Source organism: Anas acuta, chromosome 33, assembly GCF_963932015.1.
Source record: "Anas acuta chromosome 33, bAnaAcu1.1, whole genome shotgun sequence".
In the NCBI taxonomy this organism is placed as follows: Eukaryota; Metazoa; Chordata; class Aves; order Anseriformes; family Anatidae; genus Anas; species Anas acuta.
The window spans coordinates 526,227-553,662 of NC_089011.1; the positions used below are offsets into that span (position 1 = coordinate 526,227).

At 54.3% G+C, this 27,436-nt stretch overlaps 1 protein-coding gene and 1 long non-coding RNA gene across 2 annotated transcripts; one reads left to right on the forward strand and one right to left on the reverse strand.

Moving 5' to 3' along the window:
- Positions 1-584: 584 nt before the first annotated feature.
- On the reverse strand, positions 585-23,950 carry LOC137846526 (protein NDRG2-like; the record flags this gene model as incomplete). The annotated part of the gene is made up of 14 exons (XM_068664541.1): positions 585-703; positions 851-902; positions 2,368-2,403; positions 4,863-4,910; positions 5,063-5,114; positions 5,260-5,304; positions 7,636-7,730; positions 8,960-9,016; positions 10,999-11,085; positions 14,269-14,329; positions 17,440-17,502; positions 19,415-19,535; positions 19,621-19,731; positions 23,914-23,950. Coding segments are annotated over 14 exons (969 nt in total), but the record flags the coding sequence as incomplete, so codon positions are not given.
- Positions 23,951-26,307: 2,357 nt separating this feature from the next.
- LOC137846529 (uncharacterized) lies at positions 26,308-27,218 on the forward strand. Its single transcript, XR_011090513.1, has 2 exons — positions 26,308-26,732; positions 26,975-27,218. It is a non-coding gene; the product is annotated as an uncharacterized lncRNA (long non-coding RNA).
- The last annotated feature ends 218 nt before the right edge of the window (positions 27,219-27,436 follow it).

Below are 27,436 nucleotides of genomic sequence, written 5' to 3' on the forward strand. Positions count from 1 at the left end.
CCCTTAAGCCACGCCCCCTTTTAAGCCCTAAGCCACGCCCCCTTTGAGCCCTAAGCCACGCCCCCTTGCACCCCCATTCATCCCCATTCAACCCCTAAGCCCCGCCCCCTTCCCCTTAAGCCACGCCCCTTTGTTAGGCCACGCCCCCTCCCTTTAAGCCCCGCCCTCCCCCCCCCCATTGAGCACACAGCGGGGTTAATGCCGGGCGGGGGGTTAAGCCCCGCCCCCTTTCATTCAAGCCACGCCCCCTTTTGGGGGCCACACCGGGTTAGGCCACGCCCCCTCCCTTTAAGCCCCGCCCCTCCCCTTAAGCCCCCCGCCCCCTCCCTTAAGCCACACCCCCTCCTTTAAGCCCCACCCCCTTTTTAAGCCCCGCCCCCCTCCCTTTTAGGCCACGCCCCCTCCCTCTAAGCCCCACCCCCTCCTCCCCCACCCCCTGGGGCCCCTCCCCCTTTAGCCCCTCCCCCTTTGGCCCCTCCCCCTTTAGGCCCCGCCCCCTTTTACCCCCCACCCCATTTTTCGGGTTAAGGCGGTGCTGACGTCACGCGTGACATCACACACACGGGGGGGGGAGGGGCTGTGACGTCACACGTGGGGGGTTAAAGAAAAGGGGGGCGGGGCCAAGGGGTGACGTCACCGATGACGTCACTGATGACGTCACCGCCCCTACCTGCGCCGCGCCGCCGCTCCGCCATGTTTGGGACTGATTTTAGGGGGGGGGGCGGGGCCTATGAGCGCGGGGGGGCGTGGCCGAGGGAGGCCACGCCCCCCCGTGACGTCACGCCCCCCCCTATGACGTCACACCCCCCCTATGACGTCACAACCCGCCCCCCCCCCCCCCCAGGCTCACCGTAGCCCATCCCCTGCACGAAGTACTTGAAGGCTTCGGTCAGCTTGGCCGGCTGCGGGGGGGGGCAAAGGTCGTGACCCCGTGACCCCTGGTGACCTTTGACCTTTCCCCTTGACCCCCCGTGACCTTTGACCCCGCCCTGACCTTTGACCCTCAAGCCCCGCCCCCTTTTCCCCCCTCCCCCCCTTCCCTTTGCCCTCTCTCCTTGACCTTCTGTGACCTTTGACCCCGCCCGTGACCCCTTGACCCCTGCCCTTGACCCGAATGACCTTTGACCTTTCCCCCGTGACCCCCCGTGACCTTTGACCCCACCCTGACCCTTGACCCTCGAGCCCCGCCCCCTTTCCCCCCCTCCCCCCCTTCCCTTTGGTCTCGCCCCTTGACCTTCCGTGACCTTTGACCCCGCCCCGTGACCCTGCCCCGTGACCCCTGGTGACCTTTGACCCCTCCCTGTGACCCCCGTGACCTTTGACCCCACCCTGACCTTTGACCCTCAAGCCCCGCCCCCTTTTCCCCCCTCCCTTTGGTCTCTCCCCTTGACCTTCCATAACCTTTGACCCTGCCCCGTGACCCCGTGACCCCAGCCCTTGACCCCTCCATGACCTTTGACCTTTCCCCTTGACCCCCCGTGACCTTTGACCCCACCCTGACCTTTGACCCTCGAGCCCCGCCCCCTTTTTCCCCCTCCCCCCCTTCCCTTTGGTCTCTCCCCTTGACCTTCTGTGACCTTTGACCCCGCCCCGTGACCCCTTGACCCTGTCCCTTGACCCCTCCGTGACCTTTGACCTCCCCTCGTGACCCTTGTGACCTTTGACCCCGCCCTGACCTTTGACCCTCGAGCCCCGCCCCCTTTCCCCCCCCTCCCCCCCCTTCACTTTGGACTCTCCCCTTGACCTTTGACCCCGCCCCGTGACCCCTTGACCCCTGCCCTTGACCCCTCCATGACCTTTGACCTTTCCCTGTGACCCCCGTGACCTTTGACCCCGCCCTGACCTTTGACCTGCAAGCCCCGCCCCCTTTTCCCCCCTCCCCCCCTTTCCTTTCACCTCCCCTCTTGACCTTCCGTGACCTTTGACCCCACCCCGTGACCCCAGCCCTTGACCCCGAATGACCTTTGACCTTTCCTCGTGACCCCCCATGACCTTTGACCCCGCCCTGACCTTGGACCCTTGAGCCCTGCCCCCTTCCTTCCCCTCCCCCCCTTCCCTTTGGACTCTCCCCTTGACCTTCCGTGACCTTTGACCCCTCCCCTTGACCCCTTGACCTCGCCCCTTGACCCCTCCATGACCTTTGACCTTTCCCCGTGACCCCCCATGACCTTTGACCCCTCCCTGACCTTTGACCCTCGAGCCCTGCCCCCTTTTCCCCCTCCCCCCCCTTCCCTTTCACCTCCCTCCTTGACCTTCCGTGACCTTTGACCCTCCCCTTGACCCCTGGTGACCTTTGACCCCCCCGTGACCCCCCCCGTGACCCCCCGGTGACCTTTGACCCCCAATTTAGGTGACCTTTGACCTCACCTGGCTGAGCTGCGGCTGCCCCCCTCCGTCGGCCATCTGCAACGAGGGGGCGGGGATTAGGGCAGGGGGGATTTGGGGGGGATTTTGGGGTGATTTGGGGTGATTTGGGGGGATTTTGGGTTCATTTGGGGTGATTTTGGTTCATTTGGGGTGATTTAATTTGGGTTGATTTTGGGTTGATTTGGGGTGATTTGGGGTGAGTTGGGTTGATTTTGGGTTGATTTTGGGTTCATTTGGGGTGATTTGGGGTGAGTTGGGTTGATTTTGGGTTGATTTTGGGTAGATTTGGGTTGATTTGGGGTGATTTGGGGTGATTTGGGGTTGATTTGGGTTGATTTTGGGTTGATTTTGGGTTGATTTGGGGTAATTTTGGGTAGATTTTGGGTTATTTAATTTGGGTAGATTTGGGGTTAATTTGGGTAGATTTTGGGTAGATTTTGGGGTGATTTGGGGTGATTTTTGGTTGATTTTGGGGTGATTTTGGGCTGATTTGGGGTGATTTTGGGTTAATTTTGGGTTGATTTGGGTTGATTTTAGGTTGACTTGGGTTGATTTTGGGTTAATTTGGGTTGATTTTGGGTAGATTTGGGGTGATTTGGGGGTGATTTTGGGTTGAAGGTGCAATGGAAATTTTGGAAGGTCAGGTAACGGCGTTTTGGGACGGCGCGCCCCCGAAACAGCACCAAAACTGGGCTTTTTTGCCCCCAAAACGGCCTCCCACACCCCAAAACAGCCTCCCGCACCCCAAAACAGCCTCTTTTGCCCCAAAATCCCATCCTTTGTCCCAAAACGCCCTCCCACGCCCCAAAATACCTTCCCGTGCCCCAAAATGTGGCCTCGTGTGTCCCAAAAACGGCCTCTTTTGCCCTAAAACAGCCTTTTTTGCCCCAAAACAGCCTCTTTTGCCCTAAAACAGCCTCTTTTGCCCAAAATCCCATCCTTTGTCCCAAAAGGGCCTCCCACGCCCCCAAAATGTGGCCTCGTGTGTCCCAAAAACGCCTTCCCGTGCCCCAAAACAGCCTCTTTTGCCCCAAAACAGCTTATTTTGCCCCAAAACGGCCTCCCACACCCCAAAATGCCTTCCCGTGCCCCAAAATGTGGCCTCTTGTGTCCCAAAAACGGCTTCTTTTGCCCTAAAACAGCCTCTTTTGCCCCAAAACAGCTTATTTTGCCCCAAAACAGCCTCTTTTGCCCCAAAACAGCCCGTTTTGCCCCAAAAACGGCCTCCCGCACCCCAAAACAGCCTCTTTTGCCCCAAAATCCCATCCTTTGTCCTAAAACGCCCTCCCACAACCCAAAATACCTTCCCGTGCCCCAAAATGTGGCCTCTTGTGTCCCAAAAACGGCCTCTTTTGCCCTAAAACAGCTTATTTTGCCCTAAAACAGCCTCTTTTGCCCTAAAACAGCCCGTTTTGCCCCAAAACGGCCTCCCGCACCCCAAAACAGCCTCTTTTGCCCCAAAATCCCATCCTTTGTCCCAAAAGGGCCTCCCACGCCCCAAAATACCTTCCCGTGCCCCAAAATGTGGCCTCTTGCGTCCCAAAAACGGCCTCTTTTGCCCTAAAACAGCTTATTTTGCCCCAAAACGGCCTCTTTTGCCCTAAACCAGCCCGTTTTGCCCCAAACGGCCTCCCGCACCCCAAAACAGCCTCTTTTGCCCCAAAATCCCATCCTTTGTCCCAAAAGGGCCTCCCACGCCCCCAAAATGTGGCCTCTTGTGTCCCAAAAACGGCCTCTTTTGCCCCAAAACAGCCTTTTTTGCCCCAAAACAGCCTCTTTTGCCCTAAAACAGCCCATTTTGCCCCAAAACAGCCTCCCGCACCCCAAACTGGCCTCTTTTGCCCCAAAATCCCATCCTTTGTCCCAAAACGCCCTCCCACAACCCCAAAATACCTTCCCGTGCCCCAAAATGTGGCCTCGTGTGTCCCAAAAAAACGGCTTCCCGTGCCCCAAAACAGCCTCTTTTGCCCTAAAACGGCCTCTTTTGCCCTAAAACAGCCCGTTTCGCCCCAAAACGGCCTCCCGCACCCCAAAACAGCCTCTTTTGCCCCAAAATCCCATCCTTTGTCCCAAAACGCCCTCCCACACCCCAAAATACCTTCCGTGCCCCAAAATGTGGCCTCGTGTGTCCCAAAAACAGCTTCTTTTGCCCCAAAACAGGCCATTTTGCCCTAAAACAGCCTCTTTTGCCCTAAACCAGCCCGTTTCGCCCCAAAACGGCCTCCGGCACCCCAAAACAGCCTCTTTTGCCCCAAAATCCCATCCTTTGTCCCAAAAGGGCCTCCCACGCCCCCAAAATGTGGCCTCTTGTGTCCCAAAAACAGCCTCTTTTGCCCTAAAACAGCTTATTTTGCCCTAAAACAGCCTCTTTTGCCCTAAAACAGCCCGTTTCGGCCCAAAACGGCCTCCCGCCCCCCAAACTGGCCTCTTTTGCCCCAAAATGCCTTCAGGGCCCCCCCAAAATTGGCCGGGACCCCCCAAAATCCGCCCCGAACCTTGAGGAAGGAGGTCTGGGTGGGGTCCAGCTTGGCGTTGCACTCCACCTTATATGGGCATGGAGGGGGCGGGGCTTCAGCCGCGAGGCCACGCCCCCCTCTGTGACGTCACCGCGAGGCCACGCCCCCTTTTATGACGTCACAATGGAGGCCACGCCCCCCTTTATGACGTCACAATGGAGGCCCCGCCCCCTCCTCACCACGGCGTCCTCGTGGGGGGAGGCGTCGCCCACCACCAGCATCACCGGGCACCTGGGGGCAAAGGTCAAAGGTCAAAAGGTCACTAGGGGTCAAGGGGTCAAGGGGTCAAAGGTCAAGGGGGCAAGGGGTTGAGGGGTTAAGGGGTTGGGGTCAAGGGGTCAAAGGTCAAGGGGTTATTAGAGGTCGTGGTGCTCACCGCAGGGTCACGGCCCCGTTGCGCTCCAGGCCCAGGTCACCGCGGCTGTGGGGGGGGAAGGACCAGTATGGACCAGTACAAACCAGTATGGACCAGTATGGACCAGTATAAAACAGTATGGACCAGTATACACCAGTACACACCAGTATGGACATGTACAAACCAGTACAGACAAGTACACACCAGTATAAACCAGTACCAGTATAAACCACTATGGACCAGTATGGACCAGTATAAACCAGTATGGACCAGCATAAACCAGTATGGACCAGTATAAACCAGTATGGACCAGTATGGACCAGTATGGACCAGTGTGGACCGGTATGGACATGTACAAACCAGTACACACAAGTACACACCAGTATAAATCAGTACCAGTATAAACCAGTATGGACCAGTATAAACCAGTATGGACCAGTACACACCAGTATGGACCAGTAAGGACCAGTACAAACCAGTATGGACCAGTATACATCAGTATAAACCAGTATGGACCAGTATGCACCAGTACAGACCAGTATAAACCAGTATGGACCAGTACAAACCAGTATCAACCGGTATCAGTATACATCAGTATAAACCAGTATGCACCAGTACGGACCAGTATAAACCAGTATGGGCCAGTATGCACCAGTACAGAAAATTTCAGACCTGCATAAACTAGTATGGACTAGTACACACCAGTATAAACCAGTACCAGTATAAACCAGTATGGACCAGTATAAACCAGTATGCACCAGTACAGACAATTTCAGACCAGTATAAACCAGTATGCACCAGTACAAACCAGTATAAACCGGTATCAGTATACACCAGTATAGACCAGTATAAACCAGTATGGACCGGTACGGACCAGTATACACCAGTATAAGCCAGTATGGACCAGTATACACCAGTACAGACAATTTCAGACCAGTGTAAACCAGTACACACCAGTATAAACCGGTACCAGTATACACCAGTATAAACCAGTATGCACCAGTACAGACCAGTATACACCAATATAAACCAGTATGGACCAGTACAGACCAGTATAAACCAGTATGGACCAGTACAGACCAGTATAAACCAGTACAAACCAGTACACACCAGTATAAACCGGTACCAGTATACATCAGTATAAACCAGTATGCACCAGTACGGACCAGTATAAACCAGTATGGACCAGTATATACCAGTATGGACCAGTATGCACCACTACAGACTAGTTCAGACCAGTACACACCAGTACACACCAGTATAAACCAGTACCAGTATGGACCAGTACGGACCAGTATACACCAGTATGGACCAGTATACACCAGTATGCACCAGTACAGACAATTTCAGACCAGTATAAACCAGTACACACCAGTACCAGTATACACCAGTATAAACCAGTATGCACCAGTACAGACCAGTATACACCAGTATGGTCCAGTATGCACCAGTACAGACCAGTATACACCAGCATATACCAGTATGGACCAGTTTGGACCAGTACAGACAATTTCAGACCATTATAAACCAGTACACCCCAGTATACACCGGTACCAGTATACACCAGTATAAACCAGTATGCACCAGTACGGACCAGTATACACCAGTATGGACCAGTATGGACCAGTACATCCCATTAACCTCCCAGTACATCCCAGTCACTCCCAATCCCCTCCCAGTATGTCCCAGTACACCCCAGTAATCCCCAGTCCCTCCCAGTAACTTCCAATGCCTCCCAGTGCCTCCCAGTATGTCCCAGTAACCTCCCAGTCACTCCCAGTCCCCTCCCAGTATGTCCCAATACATCCCAGTAATCCCCCAGCCCCTCCCAGTACCTCCCAGTATGTCCCAGTAACCTACCAGTACCACCCAGTAACCTCCCAGTACCCCATAACCACCTCCCAGTATGCCCCAGTGCTTCCCAGTAACACCCCAGTAACCTCCCAGTAGCCTCCCAGTATATCCCATTACCCTCCCAGTACATCCCAGTCACTCCCAATCCCCTCCCAGTCACCCTTCCAGTATGTCCCAGTACATCCCAGTCACTCCCAGTCCCCTCCCAGTATGTCCCAATACACCCCAGTAATCCCCCAGTCCCTCCCAGTAACCTCTCACTACATCCCAGTAACCTCCCAGTACCACCCAGTGCCTCCCAGTAACCTCCCAGCACCTCATAACCACCTCCCAGTTTGCCCCAGTGCTTCCCAGTGCCTCCCAGTCACCCTCCCAGTCCCTCCCAGTACCCTCCCAGTACATCCCAGTGCCCTGTAACCCCCCCAAACCCCCTCCCAGTGCCCCATAACCCCCTCCCAGTGCCTCCCAGTCCCTCCCAGTGCCCCCCAGTCCCCCCCCCAGCCCCTCCCAGTCCCTCCCAGCCCCTCCCAGTGCTCCCAGTACCTGTTGTACATGGCCCAGAGCAGGGGGACGTTGGGGGCCCCCCCCAGGCGCTCCCGGCTCTGCTGCACCGCGGGGGGGGCGGCCGCCAGCTCCTCCTGCCGCACCAGTGCCTCCCAGTTACCTCCCAGTTGCCTCCCAGTTACCCCCCCGGTCACCCCCAGCGATCCCAGTCGCTCCCAGTTACCCCCGCTCGCCCCACAGGGCCCCCCCCAGTAAGTCCCAGTTACCCCAGAGACCCTCCCAGTTAACCCAGGAGCCCCCCAGTTACCTCCCAGTAAGCCCAGTTACTCCCAGTTACCCCCCAGTTACCCTCCAGACCCCCCCAGTTACCCCCAGTTAACCCAGTTACTCCCAGTTACCCCCCAGTTACCCCCAGTTAACCCAGTTACTCCCAGTAAGCCCCCCAGTCACCTCCCAGTTACCCCCCAGTGATCCCAGTCGCTCCCAGTTACCCCCGCTTGCCTCACAGGGCCCCCCCCCAGTAACTCCCAGTTACCCCAGAGACCCTCCCAGTTACCTCCCAGTAATCCCAGTTACCCCCCAGTTAACCCAGTTACTCCCAGTTACCCCCCAGTCGCTCCCAGTTACTCCCAGTTAGCCCCCCAGTCACCTCCCAGTGATCCCAGTTACCCCCAATAAGTCCCAGTTACCCCAGAGACCCTCCCAGTTACCTCCCAGTAATCCCAGTTACCCCCCCAGTTAACCCAGTTACTCCCAGTTACCCCCCAGTGATCCCAGTCACCCTCCCAGTTACCCCCCATTCACTCCCAGTTACCTCCCACTGATCCCAGTTACCCTCCAGACCTTCCCAGTTAACCCAGTTACCCCCCCAGTTACCCCCAGTAACTCCCAGTTACCCTCCTAATTACCCCCAGTCACTCCCAGTTACCCCGCAGTGACTCCCAGTTCCCCCCAGTCACTCCCAGTCCCTCCCAGTTCCCCCCTGTCATGCCCCAGTCCCTCCCAGTTCCCCTCAGTCACCCCCCAATCCCTCCCAGTTCCCCCCAGTCACTCCCAGTCCCCCCCAGTCACCCTCCCCAGTTCCCCCCAGGCACCCCCCCAGTGACTCCCAGTTCCCCCTAGTTCCCCCCAGACCCTCCCAGTTCCCCCCAGTCACCCCCCCAGTGACTCCCAGTTCCCCCCAGTCCCTCCCAGTTCCCCCCAGTCACCCCCCCCGTGACTCCCAGTTCCCCCCAGTCCCTCCCAGTTCCCCCCAACCACCCCCCCAGTAACACCCAGTTACCCCCCAGTCCCTCCCAGTTCCCCCCAGTCACCCCCCAGTCCCTCCCAGTTCCCCCCAGTCCCCCCCCAGTCCCTCCAGTACCTGCGTGAAGAGGTGCCCCAGGATCAGCTCGGTGGTGGACGATGTCAGCCCCGACAGCTGGGGGGGGAGGGGAGGGGACGGGATCTATAGGGGCCCACTGGGACCCCCAGGATCCATAGGGGGCCACTGGGACCCACGGGATCCATAGGGACCCACCAGGACCCATGGGATCCATAGGGACCTATAGGATCCATAGGGGCCCACTGGGACCCATAGGGACCCACAGGATCCCCAGGGACCCACAGGGACCCATAGGATCCATAGGGGGCCACCGGGATCCATAGGGACCCACGGGATCCATAGGGACCCATAGGATCTATAGGGGGCCACTGGGACCCATGGGATCCATAGGGGCCCATAGGGACCCATGGGATCTATAGGGATCCCCAGGGACCTATAGGATCCATAGGGGGGCACTGGGACCCACAGGGACCCATAAGATCTATAGGGAGCCACTGGGACCCATAGGGACCCACGGGATCCATAGGGGGCCACCGGGATCCATAGGGAGCCACAGGATCTATAGGGGGCCTCTGGGACCCATGGGATCCATAGGGGGCCACTGGGACCTATAGCAACCCACAGGATCCATAGGGACCCATAGGGACCCACGGGATCCATAGGGGGCCACCGGGATCCATAGGGGGCCACCGGGATCCATAGGGAGCCACCAGGACCCACAGGGACCCATAGGATCCATAGGGGGCCTCTGGGACCTATAGGACCCATAGGGGCCCATAGGGACCCATAGCAACCCACAGGATCTATAGGGACCCACTGGGATCCATAAGGACCCACTGGGACCCATGGGATCCATAGGGGGCCACCGGGACCCACAGGATCCATAGGGGCCCGCAGGGACCCATGGGATCCATAGGGGACCACTGGGACCTATAGCAACCCATGGGATCCATAGGGACCCACCAGGATCCATAGGGACCCATGGGATCTATAGGGGCCCAGTGGGACCCACAGGATCCATAGGGGGCCACAGGGACCCACGGGATCCATAGGGGGCCACAGGCAGCTATAGGGGACCCGGAGGCTGTAGGAGATCTATAGGGACCCAGAGGGGATCTATAGGGACAGGAAGGTGAAGGGAACCTATAGGGGACAGACAGGGGACCTATAGGGGACCTATAAGGACCAGGGACATACAGGAGACCTATAGGTGCTGTATAGGGGATCTATAGGGACTTATAGGGGGCCTATAGGGGATCCATAAGGGCCTGGGACACACAGGAGACCTATAGGGACCCTATAGGGAGCCTGTATGAGACCTATAGGGGATCTATGGGGACGTACAGGAGCCCTATAGGGACCCATGGGGAACGTATAGGGGATCTATAGGAACCTGGGGCCTATAGGGACCTATAGGGGATCTATAGGGGACATATAGGAGCCCTATAGGGACCCATGGGGAACATATAGGGGACCTACAGGAACCTGGGGCCTATAGGGGATCCATAGGGGACCCTATAGGGGATCTATAGGGGCTCTATAGGTACCCCACAGGAACCTATAGGGGACCTACAGGAACCTGGGGCCTATAGGGACCTATAGGGGATCTATAGGGGACCTATAGGGAACCTATAGGGGATCTACAGGAACCTGGGGCCTATAGGGACCTCTAGGGGACCTATAGGGGACCCTATAGGGGACATATAGGGGATCTATAGGGGACCTGGGGCCTATAGGGGATCTATAGGGGATCTATAGGGGACCTGGGGCCTATAGGGGATCTATAGGGGACCTATAGGGGACCTATAGGAACCTGGGCTTATAGGGGGCCCTATAGGGGATCTATAAGGGACCTATAGGGGACCCTATAGGGGCTCTATAGGTACCCCACGGGAACGTATAGGGCACCCCACAGACACCCCGGGAAGGATTTGGGGCCCTGGAGGGGGGGCCCTATGGGGGCAGGGGCTATAGGGGCGGGGTCTATAGGGGCAGGGGGCTATAGGGGGGGGTCTATAGGGGCAGGGGGCTATAGGGGGGGTCTATAGGGGGTCTATAGGGGGTCTATAGGGTCCCACCTTGTGCGCGGCCCAGTCCATCCAGCCCTTGGCCTGGGGGTCGATGTTGACCAGCACCAGGCCCTCCACCGCCTCCGGGCGGCTCAGCTGCGGGGAACGGGGACACCATAAAAAAAAATACCCAAAAAATGACCCCAAAAAAAACAAAACCGGCCCCAAAAACCCACTGAAAAAATATAAATGCTATTGAAGAATCCCAAAACCCCAATAAAGAAGCCCAAAACCCTGCTAAAGAACCCCAAAACCCTGCTGAAAAAAGCAAACCCTATTAAAGAATCCCAAGACCCCACTAAAAAATCCCAAAACCCCGTAGAACCAGCCCAAAACCCCAGTGAAAAACCCTAAACCCCAATAAAGAACCCAAAACCCCACTAAGAAACCCCAAACCCTACTAAAGAATCCCAAAACCCCACTTAAAAAACACAAATCCCATTAAAGAATCCCAAAACCCCGCTAAAGAAGCCCAAAACCCCACAGAACCAGCCCAAAACCCTGCCAAAAAAGCCCAAACCCCATTAAAGAACCCAAAACCCCACAAGAGAATCCCAAAACCCCGCTGAATGAGCCCAAAAACCCCACTGAAAAACCCCAAACCCCAATAAAGAACCCAAAACCCCACTAAGAAACCCCAAACCCTACTAAAGAACCCCAAAACCCCAATAAAGAAGCCCAAAACCCTGTAGAACCAGCCCAAAACCCCGCTGAAAAAAAGCAAATCCTATTAAAGAACCCAAAATCCCACTAAAGAATCCCAAAAATCCACTGAATTAACCCCAAAACCCCACTGAATGAGCCCAAAAACCCCACTGAAAAACCCCAAACCCCAATAAAGAACCCAAAACCCCACTAAGAAACCCCAAATCCTACTAAAGAATCCCAAAACCCCACTGAAAAAACATAAACCCTATTAAAAAACCCAAAACCCCACTAAAGAAGCCCAAAACCCCACAGAACCAGCCCAAAACCCCACTGAAAAAAACAAAAACCCCATTAAAGAAGCCCAAAACCCCGCTAAAGAATCCCAAAAACCCTCCAAAAAAACATAAACCCCATTAAAAAATCCCAAAACCCCACTGAATGAGCCCAAAAACCCCACTGAAAAACCCTAAACCCCAATAAAGAACCCAAAACCCCACTAAGAAACCCCAAACCCTACTAAAGAATCCCAAAACCCCACTGAAAAAACATAAACCCTATTAAAAAAAACAAAACCCCGCTAAAGAAGCCCAAAACCCTGCTGAAAAAACATAAACCCTATTAAAGAATCCCAAAATCCCGATAAAGAAGCCCAAAACCCCGCAGAACCAGCCCAAAACCCCGCTGAAAAAACACAAACCCCATTAAAGAATCCCAAAACTCCACTAAAGAATCCCAAAACCCCACTGAAAAAGCCCAAACCCCATTAAAGAATCCAAAACCCCACTAAATTAACCCAAAAACCCACTAAGAAACCCGAAACCCCGCTGAATGAGCCCAAAAACCCCACTGAAAAACCCCAAATCCCAATAAAGAACCCAAGACCCTAATAAAGAACCCCAAAAAACCCACTCAATGAGCCCAAAACCCTACTAAAAAAAAATGCAAACCCCACTAAAAACCCCAAAAGCCCCCTAAATAAACCCAAACCCCGCTAAAAAATCCTAAAACCCCTCTAAAAAACACAAAACCCTATTAAAAACTCCCCAAAAAAACTGAAATCCCACTGAAAAACCCCAAACCCCACTAAAAAAAACAAGAAACCCCAGTAAAAACCCCAAAACCCCACTAAAAACCCTCAAAACCCTACTGAAAACAACCGAAACCCCACTAAAAAGCCCCAAAACCCCACTGAAAACCCCAAAACCCCACTAAAAAGCCCCAAAACCCCACTAAAAACCCCAAAACCCCACTGAAATTGAAAGCAAAACCCCACAAAAACCCCAAAACCCCACAAAAACCCCAAAACCCCACTGAAAAAAGGAACAAAACCAGAAAAAACAAAAAAACGACCCCAAAATCCCACAACCACCCCAAAAAAGCAGAAATGCCCCCAAAGCCCCCAGAATCGCCCTATAAAATGCCCAAACCCCCCTAAAAACCCCAGAACCCCCTCCCCAAAAACATAAAGCCCCTAAAAACCCAGAACCACACTGCAAATCCCATAAACACCCCAAAACCCCAGAACCCACCCCAGAACCCCCCAGTGACCCCCATGACCCCATAACCCCCCAATGACCCCATAACTGACCCCATAACCCCCCCATAACCCCCCAACGACCCCACAAACCCCCCAAAGACCCCATAACCCCCCTGACCCCATAACCGACCCCATAACCCCCCAACGACCCCATAACCCCCCCAATACCCCCCCCATAACCCCCCCATGACCCCATAACTGACCCCATAACCCCCCTGACCCCATAACTGACCCCATAACTGACCCCATAACCCCCCCGACCCCATAACTGACCCCATAACCCCCCCCTGACCCCATAACCCCCCCATAACCCCCCAGTGACCCCATAACCCCCCCATAACCCCCCTGACCCCATAACTGACCCCATAACCCCCCAACAACCCCATAACCCCCCATAACCCCCCCATGACCCCATAACCCCCCCATAACCCCCCCATGACCCCATAACCCCCCTATAACCCCCTAATGACCCCATAACCGACCCCATAACCCCCCATGACCCCATAACCCCCCAATGACCCCATAACCCACCCCATAACCCCCCCGACCCCATAACTGACCCCATAACCCCCCAATGACCCCATAACCCCCCCATAACTGACCCCATAACCCCCCCATAACCCCCCTGACCCCATAACTGACCCCATAACCCCCCAACGATCCCACAACCCCCCCGACCCCATAACCGACCCCACAACCGACCCCATAACCCCCCAATGACCCCATAACCCACCCCATAACCCCCCCGACCCCATAACTGACCCCATAACTGACCCCATAACCCCCCAGTGACCCCATAACCCCCCACTGACCCCATAACCCCCCCATAACCCCCCCATGACCCCATAACCCCCCCATGACCCCATAACTGACCCCATAACCCCCCAGTGACCCCATAACCCCCCAACGACCCCATAAACCCCCCATAACCCCCTAATGACCCCATAACCCCCCCGACCCCATAACCGACCCCACAACCGACCCCATAACCCCCCAATGACCCTATAACCCACCCCATAACCCCTGACCCCATAACCGACCCCATAACTGACCCCATGACCCCTGACCCCATGACCCCTGACCCCATAACTCACCCCGAACTTGGCGAGCACGAAGGCCCCAGCCCCGACGCCGATGCCGATGACGCTCCTGACGCTGGTATGGGGTCAGGGGGGGAAAGATGTGGGGTCAGACCCCCAGCCCGACCCCATGGGGCCTTACGGGGCCGTATAGGGTCATATAGGGTCTTGTAGGGCCTTATAGGGTCATATAGGGCCTTATAGGGTTGTTATAGGGTCTTGTAGGGCCTTATAATGCCTTATAGGGTCATATAGGGTCGTTATAGGGCCTTATAAGGCCTTATAGGGTCAGTATAGGGCCATATAGGGTCATTATAAGGCCTTATAGGGTCACTATAGGATCTTATAGGGTCACTTTAGGATCTTATAGGGCCTTATAAGGCCTTATAGGGTCATTATAGGGCCATATAGGGACGTTATAGGGCCTTATAAGGCCTTATGGGGTCACTATAGGATCTTATAGGGTCATTATGGGGCCTTATAACGCCTTATAGGGTCATATAGGGTCGTTATAGGGCCATATAGGGTCATTATAGGGCCACTATAGGATCTTATAGGGCCTTATAATGCCTTATAGGGTCATATAGGGTCGTTATAGGGCCTTATAATGCCTTATAGGGTCAGTATAGGGCCTTATAGGGTCGTTATAGGGCCTTGTAGGGCCTTATAATGCCTTATAGGGTCATTGTAGGGCCATATAGGGTCATATAGGGCCTTATAATGCCTTATAAGGTCACTATAGGGTCATATAGGGTCGTTATAGGGCCTTATAAGGCCTTATAGGGTCATTATAGGGCCGTATAGGGTCGTTATAGGGCCTTATAGGGTCACTATAGGATCTTATAGGGTCATTATGGGGTCTTGTAGGGCCTTATAATGCCTTACAGGGCCATATAGGGTCATATAGGGTCATTATAGGGTCTTGTAGGACCTTATAATGCCTTATAGGGTCAGTATGGAGCCATATAGGGTCACTGTAGGGTCTTACAGGGTCATTATGGGGCCTTATAAGGCCTTATAGGGTCATTATAGGGCCATATAGGGTCGTTATAGGGCCTTATGAGGCCTTATAGGGTCACTGTAGGGCCATATAGGGTCGTTATAGGGCCACTATAGGATCTTATAGGGCTTATAATGCCTTATAGGGTCATATAGGGTCGTTATAGGGCCTTATGAGGCCTTATAGGGTCATTATAGGATCTTATAGGGTCATTATGTGGCCTTATAATGCCTTATAGGGCCGTTATAGGGCCATATAGGATTGTTATAGGGCCTTATAGGGTCATTATGGGGCCTTATAATGCCTTATAGGGTCATTATAGGGCCATATAGGGTCATTATAGGGTCTTGTAGGGCCTTATAATGCCTTATAGGGTCAGTATGGGTCCATATAGGGTCGTTATAGGGCCTTATAGGGTCATTGTAGGGCCATATAGGGTCGTTATAGGGCCATATAGGGTTGTTATAGGGCCATATAGGGTCATTATAGGGCCTCATAAGGCCTTATAGGGTCACTATAGGGTCGTTATAGGGCCACTGTAGGGTCGTTAGAGAGCCTTATAGGGTCACTAAAGGGCCATATAAGGCCTTATAGGGTCTTATAAAGCCTTTTAGGGTCGTTATAGGGCCGCTATAGGGTCCTGTAGGGCTGTTATAGGGCCTTACCAGGTTGTTATGGGGCCCTATAAGCTCCCTATAGGGCTTTATAGGGTCTTGTAGGGTCATTATAGGTCCTTATAAGGCCTTATAGGGTCGTTATAGGGCCATTATAGGGTTGTTACGGGGCCTATAGGGCCTTATAGGGTCGTTATGGGGTCTATAGGGCCTATAGGGCCTTATAGGGGCTATAGGGCCAGTATGGGGTCTATAGGGCCTTATAGGGCCGTTCTGGGGTCTATGGGGTCTATAGGGCCTTATACAGTTGTTATGGGGTCTATAGGGCCATTATAGGGTCTATAGGGCCATTATGGGGTCTATGGGGCCTTATAGGGCCGTTCTGGGGTCTATAGGGCCATTATGGGGTCTATAGGGCCTTATAGGGTTGTTCTGGGGTCTATAGGGCCTTATAGGGCCTATAGGGCCTTATAGGGTCGTTATGGGGTCTATAGGGCCTTATAGGGTTGTTATGGGGTCTATAGGGCCTTATAGGGCCTATAGGGCCTTATAGGGTCGTTATGGGGTCTATAGGGCCTATAGGGCCTTATAGGGGCTATAGGGCCAGTATGGGGTCTATAGGGCCTTATAGGGCCGTTCTGGGGTCTATGGGGTCTATAGGGCCTTATACAGTTGTTATGGGGTCTATAGGGCCATTATAGGGTCTATAGGGCCATTATGGGGTCTATGGGGCCTTATAGGGCCGTTCTGGGGTCTATAGGGCCATTATGGGGTCTATAGGGCCATTATGGGGTCTATAGGGCCTTATAGGGTTGTTCTGGGGTCTATAGGGCCTTATAGGGCCTATAGGGCCTTATAGGGTCGTTATGGGGTCTATAGGGCCTTATAGGGTTGTTATGGGGCCTTATAGGGCCATTATGGGTTCTATAGGGCCTATAGGGCCATTATGGGGTCTATAAGCCTTTAGTGCCTTATAGGGTCATTATGGGGTCTATAGGGCCTTATAGGGTTGTAATGGGGTCTATGGGGCCTTATAGGGTTCTTATGGAGTCTATAGGGCCTTATAGGGCCGTTCTGGGGTCTATAGGGCCGTTCTGGGGTCTATAGGGCCTTATAGAGTCGTTATGGGGTCTATAGGCTCTATATGGCTGTTATAGGGTCTATAGGGCCTTATAGGGTCGTTATGGGGTCTATAGGGCCTTATAGGGTCGTTATGGGGTCTATAGGGCCTTATAGGGCTGTTATGGGGTCTATAGGGCCTATAGAGCCTTATAGGGTCATTATGGGTTCTATAGGGCCTTATAGGGTTGTTATGGGGTCTATAGGGCCTATAGGGTCATTATGGGGTCTATAGGGCCATTATGGGGTCTATGGGGTCTATGGGGCCTTATAGGGTCGTTATGGGGTCTATGGGGTCTACAGGGCCTTATAGGGTCTATAGGGCCATTATGGGGTCTATAGGGCCTTATAGGGTCGTTATGGGTTCTATGGGGCCTTATAGGGCCGTTATGGGGTCTATAGGGCCATTATGGGGTCTATAGGGCCTTATAGGGTCGCTATAGGGCCGCTCACTTGAGGTGCTGCAGGACGTATGGGATCATCTCGGCCAGCTGCTCCAGGGACGGGTACTGGTACCTGGGGGGGGGCTTATAGGGTCAGGGGGCTTATAGGGTCATGGAGGGGGTCATGGGGTCACGGAGGGGGTTATGGGGTCGATGGGGGGCACTGGGGTCGATGGGGGATTTATGGGGTCAGCGGTTGGCCAGTGGGGTGGGTTTGGGGTTAATGGGGCCGGGGGGGGCTTTATGGGGCCGAGGGGGGTTAATAGGGTTGGGGGGGGATTAATGGGGCCGGGGGGGCTTTGATAGGGCCGGGGGGGCTTTAATAGGGCCGGGGGGGCTTTATGGGGCTAAAAGGGGTTAATGGGGCCGGGGGGGGCTTTATGGGGTCAAGGGGGCTCAATGGGGTCGAGGGGGCTTTAATAGGGCCGGGGGGGTTTAATAGGGTTGAGGGGGATTTAATAGGGCCGGGGGGGCTCAATGGGATCGAGGGGGGTTTAATAGGGCCAGGGGGGGCTTTATGGGGCTGAAGGGGATTAATAGGGCCGAGGGGGGCTCAATGGGGCCAATAGGGCCGGGGGGGTTTAATAGGGCCAAGGGGGCTTTATGGGGCTGAAGGGGTTTAATAGGGCCAAGGGGGCTTTAATAGGGCCGAGGGGGGTTAATGGGGTCGGGGGGGCTTTAATAGGGCCGGGGGGGCTCAATGGGGCTGTGTGGGATTTAATAGGGCCGGGGGGGCTTTATGGGGCTGAAGGGGTTTAATAGGGCCGGGGGGGCTCAATGGGGCTGTGTAGGGTTTAATAGGGCCGGGGGGGTTTAATAGGGTTGAGGGGGGTTTAATAGGGCCAGGGGGGCTTTAATAGGGCCAGGGGGGCTTTATGGGGCTGAAGGAGGTTAATAGGGCCGAGGGGGGATTAATGGGGTCAAGGGGCATTTAATGGGGCAGGGGGGGCTCAATGGGGCCGTGTGGGGTTTAATAGGGCCGGGGGGGCTTTAATAGGGCCGGGGGGGCTCAATGGGATCGAGGGGGGTTTAATAGGGCCGGGGGGGCTTTATGGGGCTGAAAGGGGTTAATGGGGCCGGGGGGGGATTTATGGGGCCGAGGGGGGCTCAATGGGGTCAGGGGGGATTTAATAGGGCCAAGGGGGCTCAATGGGGCTGTGTGGGATTTAATAGGGCCGGGGGGGCTTTAATAGGGCCGGGGGTCTCGATGGGATTGAGGGGGATTTAATTAGGGCCGAGGGGATTTAATAGGGTTGAGGGGGCTTTAATAGGGCTGGGGGGGTTTAATAGGGTCGAGGGGGGTTTAATAGGGCTGGGGGGGCTTTATGGGGCTGAAGGGGGTTAATAGGGCCGAGGGGGGCTCAATGGGGCTGGGGGGGCTCAATGGGGTCGAGGGGGGTTTAATAGGGCCGAGGGGGCTCAATGGGGTCAAGGGGGCTCAATGGGGTCGAGGGGGGTTTAATAGGGCCGGGGGAGCTCAATAGGGCCAAGGGGGCTCAATGGGGCTAGGGGGGCTTTATGGGGCTGAAGGGGGTTAATAGGGCCGAGGGGGCTTTAATAGGGCCGGGGGGGCTCAATGGGGTTGAGGGGGGTTTAATAGGGCCAGGGGGGCTTTATGGGGCTGAAGGGGTTTAACAGGGCCGGGGGGGCTTTATGGGGCTGAAGGGGGTTAATAGGGCCGAGGGGGGCTCAATGGGGCTGTGTGGGGTTTAATAGGGTTGAGGGGGATTTAAAAGGGCAGGGGGGGCTTTATGGGGCTGAAGGGGGTTAATAGGGCCAAGGGGGGCTCAATGGGGCCGTGTGGGGTTTAATGGGGTTGAGGGGGCTTTAATAGGGCAGGGGGGGCACAATGGGGTCGAGGGGGCTTTAATAGGGCCGGGGGGGCTCAATGGGGTCAAGGGGGACTTTATGGGGTCAAGGGGGCTCAATGGGATCAAGGGGGCTTTAATAGGGCCGGGGGGGTTGTTTATGGGGCCGGCACAGACCCCGAGGGGTACGGGGGAGCCCCCTCCTCCATGCCGGGCGCCTCGAGGTGCAGGCGCAGGAAGCCGCGGGCGATCTCCTGCATCTCCGGGTGGGCGAAGAGCGGGGCGAAACACGACTCGTCTGGGGGCGGGGGGGGGGTTTATAGGGTCAGGGGGGTGTCACGAGACCTCCCGACCCTAAAAACCCCTTTTTTAGGGTCACTCACGCGTGTGGCCGACGTCGGGGAAGGTGAGGATCGCGGGGCGGCCCGGCCGGGGCGACCCCAAAACGCCCACGCGCGCGCCGTCCCGTAGGGGGTCTCCACCAGCGCCACGCGCTGACGGAGCCGAAAATAGGGGGTTTGAGCCCAAAATCGGGGCCCCGAACCCCCCCTCTGGGATGGTCGGGGACAAAGGGGGAAGGGCGGCCCCAAACGGCACGGGTTTCGTGTGGAAATCGAGCGTTTGGTACCCAAAATGGCTCTTTTTGACACCAAATTGGGCGTTTTGACCAAAAACAGACACATTTGGCACCAAAATTGCCCACTTTTCCCCCAAAAAACGCAGTTTTGACCCCTAAATTGCCTCATTTTCCCTCAGAAATCACCCATTTGGCCCCAAAATTGCCCATTTCAACCCAAAATTGCCCACTTTTCCCTCGGGAATCACCCATTTGGACCCAAAATTGCCCATTTGGCCCCAAATTCACCCATTTTGACCCAAAATTGCCTACTTTTCCCTCAGAAATCACCCATTTGCACCCAAAATCTCCCATTTCACCTCAAAAATCACCCATTTGGCCCTAAATTTCCCACTTTTCCCTCAAAAATCGCCCATTTGGCCCCAAAATTGCCCACTTTTCCCTCAAAAATCCCCCATTTGGCCCTAAATTGTCCACTTTTCCCTCAAAAATCGCCCATTTGGCCCCAAAATTGCCTCCTTTTCCCTTAAAAATCACCCATTTGGCCCCAAAATCCCCCATTTGGCCCCAAATTGCCCACTTTTCCCCCACAAAACGCCGATTTGGCCCCAAAATTGCCAACTTTTCCCTCAAAATTCCCTCTCTTGGCCCCAAAACTGCCTACTTTTCTTTCAGGAATTGCACATTTGGCCCCAAAATCGCCCATTTGGCCCCAATATCACCCATTTTGACCCAAAATTGCCTGCTTTTCCCCCAGAAAACACCTATTTGGCCCCAAATTTGGCTGTCTGGCCTCAAAAACTGCCTATTTGGCCCCAAAATTGCCCTTTTCACCTCAAGAATTGCCCATTTGGCCCCAAATTCACCCATTTTGACCCCAAATTGCCCACTTTTTCCCCACAAAACGCAGATTTGACCCCTAAATTGCCAACTTTTCCCTCAAAAATCACCCATTTGGCCCGAAATCTTCCCTTTTGGCCCCCAAATTGCCCATTTTACCTCAAGAATTGCCCGTTTGGCACCAAAATTGCCCATTTGGTCCCAAAATTGTCCACTTTTCCCTCAAAAATCACCCATTTGGCCCCAAAATCGCCCATTTCACCTCAAAAATCCCCCATTTGGCCCCAAAATTGCCTCATTTTCCCTCAGAAATCACTAATTTGGCCCCAAAATCACCTTTTTTGACCCAAAATTGCCCATTTTGACCAAAAAAAAACACCAAATCTGCCCATTTGGCCCTAGAAATCACCTATTTTACCTCAAAAATCACCCATTTGGACCCAAATTTACCATTACGGTCCTCAAAATCACCCATTTCACCTCAAAATTTAACCGTTTTGCCCCAAAAACCACCACTTTCACCTCAGAAACTGCCCATTTGGCCCCAAAATCGCCCATTTCATCCTCAAAATCACCCATTTGGCCCCAAAATTTGCCTGTTTGGCCCCCAAAATGCCCGTTTTTGCCCCAAACTGGCACTTTTGTCCCCAAAATGCCTGCTGCACCCTCATTACCTGCCCTTTTTACCCAAAACTGCTTCTTTCCGCCCAAAAACGTGCCTTGTGATGCAAAATGCCTTGTTTTTCCCCAAAATTTGCTCTTTTGTGCCTAAATTGACCGTTTTCACCCCAAAACTGGCTCCTCTGACCTAAAATTGCCTGTTTTGGCCCCATATCAGCCGTTTGGCCCCAGATTTGCCCATTTCACCCCAAAATCACCCCTCTAGGCACAGATTTCCCCATTAGACCCAAATATTCTCATTTTACCCCCAAAATCGCCCTTTTTGCCCCCAAAACTCCCTCGTCACCACCCAAATCCCCCCGTTTACTCCCCAATTCCTTTTTGCTTCAAAATCCCGCTTTTTACCCCAAAAATCCCGCTTTTTACCCCCAAAACCCTCAATTTTACCCCTATCTTCCCTTTTCCTCCCCGAAACACCTCTTTCTCCCCCAAAATCCCACTTTTTCCTCTCAAAACCTCCCCTTTTCCACAAAAACATCAATTTTGGGCCTGAAATGACGATTTTTACAACCAAACCTTCCTTTTCTCCCTCAAAACCCCATTTTTTTCCCCAATTCCCTCTTCCGCCCCCAATTCCCAATTTTTACCTCAGAATCACCCTTTTTTCCCCAAAAACCCACTTTTTTCACACAAAATCCCACTTTTCTCCTCAGAATCCCTCTTTTTTGCCCCAATCCTCCCTTTTTCACCCCAAAAATCCCATTTTCCCCTATAAAATCTCACTTTTCTCCTCAGAATATCCATTTCCCTCCACAAATACCCAATTTTTTCCCCAAAATAGCCCAATTTCTTCCTTTAAAACCCCCTTTCCCCCTCCAAACCCCCCAATTTTCCCCAAAAACCCCCATTTTCCCTCAAAATTCCCATTTTCACCCTCAAATTTCCCCTTATTTCCCCCAAAATCCCCCATATCCCCCCTAACACCCATTTTTTCCTCAAAAATCCCACTTTTTCTCTCATAATGCCCACTTTTCCCCACAGATTCCCCCTTCTTTCCCCAAATCCTCCCTTTTTCGCCTCAAAACCCCCAGTTTTCCCCCTAAATCCCCCTTTTTCCCTCAAAACCCCCATTTCTCCCCTCAGAACCCCCAATTTTTCCTCAAAATCCCACTTTTCTCCTCAGATCCCCACTTTTTCCCTCAAAACTCCCACTTTTCCCCTCAGAATACTCCTTTTTCACCCCAAATATCCCCTTATTACCCACTAATTCCCCCATTTTACCCCCCAAACCCCCTTTTTTTCCAGAAGCTCCCACTTTTCCCCTCAGAATCCCCAGATTTCCCTCAAAAATCACACTTTTTCGTCAAAACAACCACTTTTCTCCTCAGAACCCACCTTTTTCTCCCCAAAAAAACTTTTTCCCTCAGAATCCCCATTTTTCCCCCCAAATCCCCCCATTTTTCCTCAAAAAAACCACACTTTTTCCCTCAGATTCCCCCTTCTTTCCCCCAAAATCCCACTTTTTCCCCTCAGAATCCCCCTTTACTCCCCCCAAACCCCCCTTTCTCCCCCAAAACCCCTAATTTTCCCCTCAGAACCCCCACTTTTTCCTCAAAAAAAACACTTTTTCCCCTCAGATCCCCAGATTTCCCTCAACAATCCCACTTTTCCACTCAGAAACCCCACTTTTTCCTCAAAACCCCACTTTTTCCCTCAGAACCCCCCTTCTTCCCCCCAAATCCCCTCATTTTCCCCCAAAATAAAACACTTTTTCCCTCAGATTCTCTCTTTCTTCCCCCAAAACCCCACTTTTTCCCCAGAAAAAGTGGGGTTTTCTTTCTTCCCCAGAACCCCCAGATTTCCCTCAAAAACACCACTTTTTCCACCAAAATAACCCAGATTTCCCTCAAAAATCACACTTTTTCCCTCAGAAACCCCACTTTTTCCCCTCAAAATCCCCCTTTACCCCCCGCAAATCCCCCCTTTTCCCCCAAAACCCCACTTTTTCCCCTCAGAACCCCCAGATTTTCCTCAAAAACCCCAAAATAACCCAGATTTCCACCAAAATAACTCAGATTACCTTCAAAACTCCCACTTTTCCCCTCAGAACCCCCATTTCCCCCCCCCCAAATCCCCCTGTTTCCCCAAAAAAAAACACTTTCTCCCCTCAGAACCCCCAGATTTCCCTCAAAAATCACAAATTTCCCCCCAGAATACCCATTTCTCACCCCAAACCCCCCCATTTTTCCTCAAAAACCCCACTTTTCCCTCAAAAAAGAACACTTTTTCCCTCAGAATCCCCCTTTCTCCCCCCAAAACCCCACGTTTTCCCCCCAAAAAAACACTTTTTCCCTCAAAAAAAACACGTTTTCCCCTCAGAACCCCCACTTTTCCCTCAAAACCCCCACTTTTTCCACCAAAAAACCACAAATTTCCCTCAAAAACCCCACTTTTCCCCTCAGAACCCCCCCCTTTTCCCCAAAATCCCCACTTCTCCCCTCAGATTTCCCCCAGATCTCCCCCCAAACCCCCCCATTTTCCCCCAAACCCCCCCAATTCCCCCCCTTTCCCCCCCCCTTCCCCCAAACCCCCCCTTTTTGCCCAAATCCCCCCTTTTTCTCCCCAAACCCCCCCTCACCTCGCTGCCCTCCTCCCCGGGCTCCGCCATCTTGGGGTCACGACGCGATTTGGGGAGGGGGGGGGGGGGGGGGGAGGGGTCACGACCTCTGACGTCACCCCCTCTGACGTCACGCCCCCTCCCCGCCGCCGCCATTTTGAAGCGGGGGGGGGGGGGGCGTTAATTAACAGCCGGGCGTTAATTAACGAAGGGTTGGGGGCGACCCCAAAACCCACGGGGGGGGGTAGAAAAACGCCCGGAGATTCCCCCCCGGGTGTTTTTGGGTCCATTTAAGGCTTTTTTGGGGTGTTTTTAAGGCGTTTTCCCCCCTCCCCCCCCCCTCCACCTTCACTTGCCTTTCACCGGGGGGGGGGGAGGGGCGGTGACGTCACGGGGGGGGACCCAAAAAGGGGGGTCCCGAGGGCCGGGGGGGGGCCCTATAGGGGGCTGGGGGGGCCCTATAGGGGCCCTATAGGGGTCTTATAGGGGTCTTATAGGGCCTATAGGGGGCTATGGGGGCCCTATAGGGCCGGGGGGGGGGCACGGCCCTATAAGGACCCCCCCGGACCCTATAGGGCCCCATAGGATCCATAGGGGACCCCCCCCCACCCTATAGGGCCCTATAGGAACTATAGGGACCCCCCCCGACCCTATAGGGCCCCATAGGGGACCCCTAGTCCTATAAGGACCCCCCCGGCCCTATAGGGCCCTATAGGAACTATAGGGACCCCCCCGACCCTATAGGGATCCCCCTGTATCTATAGGGCCCCATAGGGGACCCCCAGCCCTATAAGGACCCCCCCCCGGTCCTATGGGGTCCATAAGGACTCAGGGCCCTATAAGGAACCCCCCCGACCCTATAGGGCCCCATAGGGTCCATAGGGGCTCAGGACCCTATAAGGACCCCCCCACCCTATAGGGCCCTATAGGAACTATAGAGGTCTGTAGGGCCCTATAGGATCCATGGGGGACCCACGGCCCTATAAGGACCCCCCCCCGGCCCTATAGGGCCCTATAGGATCCATAAGGACTCAGGGCCTTATAAGGAGCCCCCCAGACCCTATAGGTCCCTATAGGGTCTATGAGGACCCCCCCGGCCCTATAGGGCTCTATGGGGTCCATAGGGACTCAGGGCCCTATAAGGAATCTATAGGGCCCTATAGGGACTACTGGGGACTCAGGGCCCCATAGGGGACCCCCAGCCCTATAAGGACCCCCCCCGGCCCTATAGGGCCCTATAGGGGTCTCAGGGCCCTATAGGGTCCATAGGGGATCCCCGGGCCCTATAGGGACCCCCCCTGTACCTATAGGGTCCGTAGGGGACTCACGGCCCTATAAGGACCCCCCCGGACCCTATAGGGCCCCATAGGGTCCAGAGGGGACCCCCGGCCTTATAAGGTCCCCCCCGGACCCTATAGGGCCCCATAGGATCCATAGGGACTCAGGGCCCTATAAGGACCCCATAGGGCCCTATAGGGACTACTGGGGACTCAGGGCCTCATAGGGGACCCCCAGCCCTATAAGGACCCCCCCCCCAGACCCTATAAGGGCCCCATAGAATCCATAGGGGATCCCTGGACCCTATAGGGACACCCCGTACCTATAGGGTCCGTAGGGGACTCACGGCCCTATAAGGACCCCCGTGCCCCTATAGGACCCCCATGACCCTATAGGGCCCCCCCCCCGACCCCCTGACCCTATAGCGACCCCCATGACCCCATAGGACCCTCCCTGACCCTATAGGATCCCCCCCCACCCCTATAGGACCCCCCTGACCCTATAGGACCCCCCATGACCCCCATGACCCTATAGGACCCCCCCCGACCCCCTGACCCTATAGCGACCCCCACGACCCTATAGGACCCCCCCATGACCCCCTGACCCTATAGGACCCCCCCATGACCCCCATGACCCTATAGGGCCCCCCCGACCCTATAGAACCCCCCCAGCAGGGCCCCCTCGTTAGGAGCCCCGCCCCTCCCCCACCCCGCTCATTAACGCCTCCGCTAACGAGCCGCGCCCTCAGGGCCCCTCCCCCACCCCCCCCCCGCCCCGGCGACGCCCACGGCGCCTCATTTGCATAATCGCGCTCTTTAATGAGGGCTCTTAATTAATTAATTAATTAATTAATGACGCCTAATTACGGAGTTTCAACCTAATTAAGGAGCTGCGCCTAATTAATTCGGTACTCCTAATTAACCGGGGGAGGGGGGGGGATTGGGGGGAATGGGGGGGGGTTGGGAGCTAATTAATTAATTAGGGATTAATTAGGGATTAATTAGGGATTAATTAGGAATTAATTAGGCACACGGCGTTAATTGGGGGCTGGGGGAGGGGTGATTAATGCCCGGTGTTAATGAGGGGGGGGAGGGGGCTGCGGGGGGGGGGGGGGTCCCGGGGGGCGACGTGGGATTGGCACCGGATTAAATCCGGATTAAATCCGGATTAACATGGGGTTGACATGGGGTGGAATCCGGATTGACTCCGGATTAAATCTGGATTGAACCAGGATTAAATCCGGATTAACATGGGATTGACATGGGGTGGAATCTGGATTGACACCGGATTGGCACTGGATTAAATCCGGATTAAATCTGGATTAACATGGGATGGACATGGGGTGGAATCCGGATTGACTCCAGATTAACATGGAATTGACATGGGATTAAATCCGGATTAACATGGGATTGACATGGGGTGGAATCTGGATTGACTCCGGATTAAATCCGGATTGACACGGGATTAAATCCGGATTAACGTGAGGTTGACACGGGATTGAATCTGGATTGACACCGGATTGACACGGGATTGAATCCGGATTAACACGGGATTGACATGGGGTGGAACCTGGATTGAATCTGGATTAAATCCGGATTGACACGGGATTCAATCCGGATTAACGTGGGGTTGACATGGGGTGGAATCCGGATTGACTCCGGATTAAATCTGGATTGAACCAGGATTAAATCCAGATTAACATGGGATTGACATGGGGTGGAATCTGGATTGACACGGGATTAAATCCGGATTAATGTGGGGTGGACATGGGGTGGAATTGGGATTGACTCCGGATTAAATCCAGATTGACACGGGATTAAATCCGGATTAACATGGGGTTGACATGGGGTGGAATCTGGATTGACTCTGGATTGACACCCGATTGGCACGGAATTAAATCCGGATTAACATGGGGTTGACATGGGGTGGAATCTGGATTGACTCCGGATTGACACCCGATTGGCACTGGATTAACCGGGATTGGCACAGGATTAGCACAGGGTGGAATCGGGATTGACACCGGATTGACAGGGGGTGGAAACTGGATTGACACCGGATTAACACGGGATTGACACGGGATTAACACAGGACTGAATCCGGATTGACACGGGATTGAATCTGGATTAACATGGGATTGACACGGGGTGGAATCTGGATTGACACGGGATTGACACAGGATAGAATCTGGATTAACACGGGATTGACACGGGATTAACATGGGATTGACACAGGACTGAATCTGGATTGACATGGGATTGAATCTGGA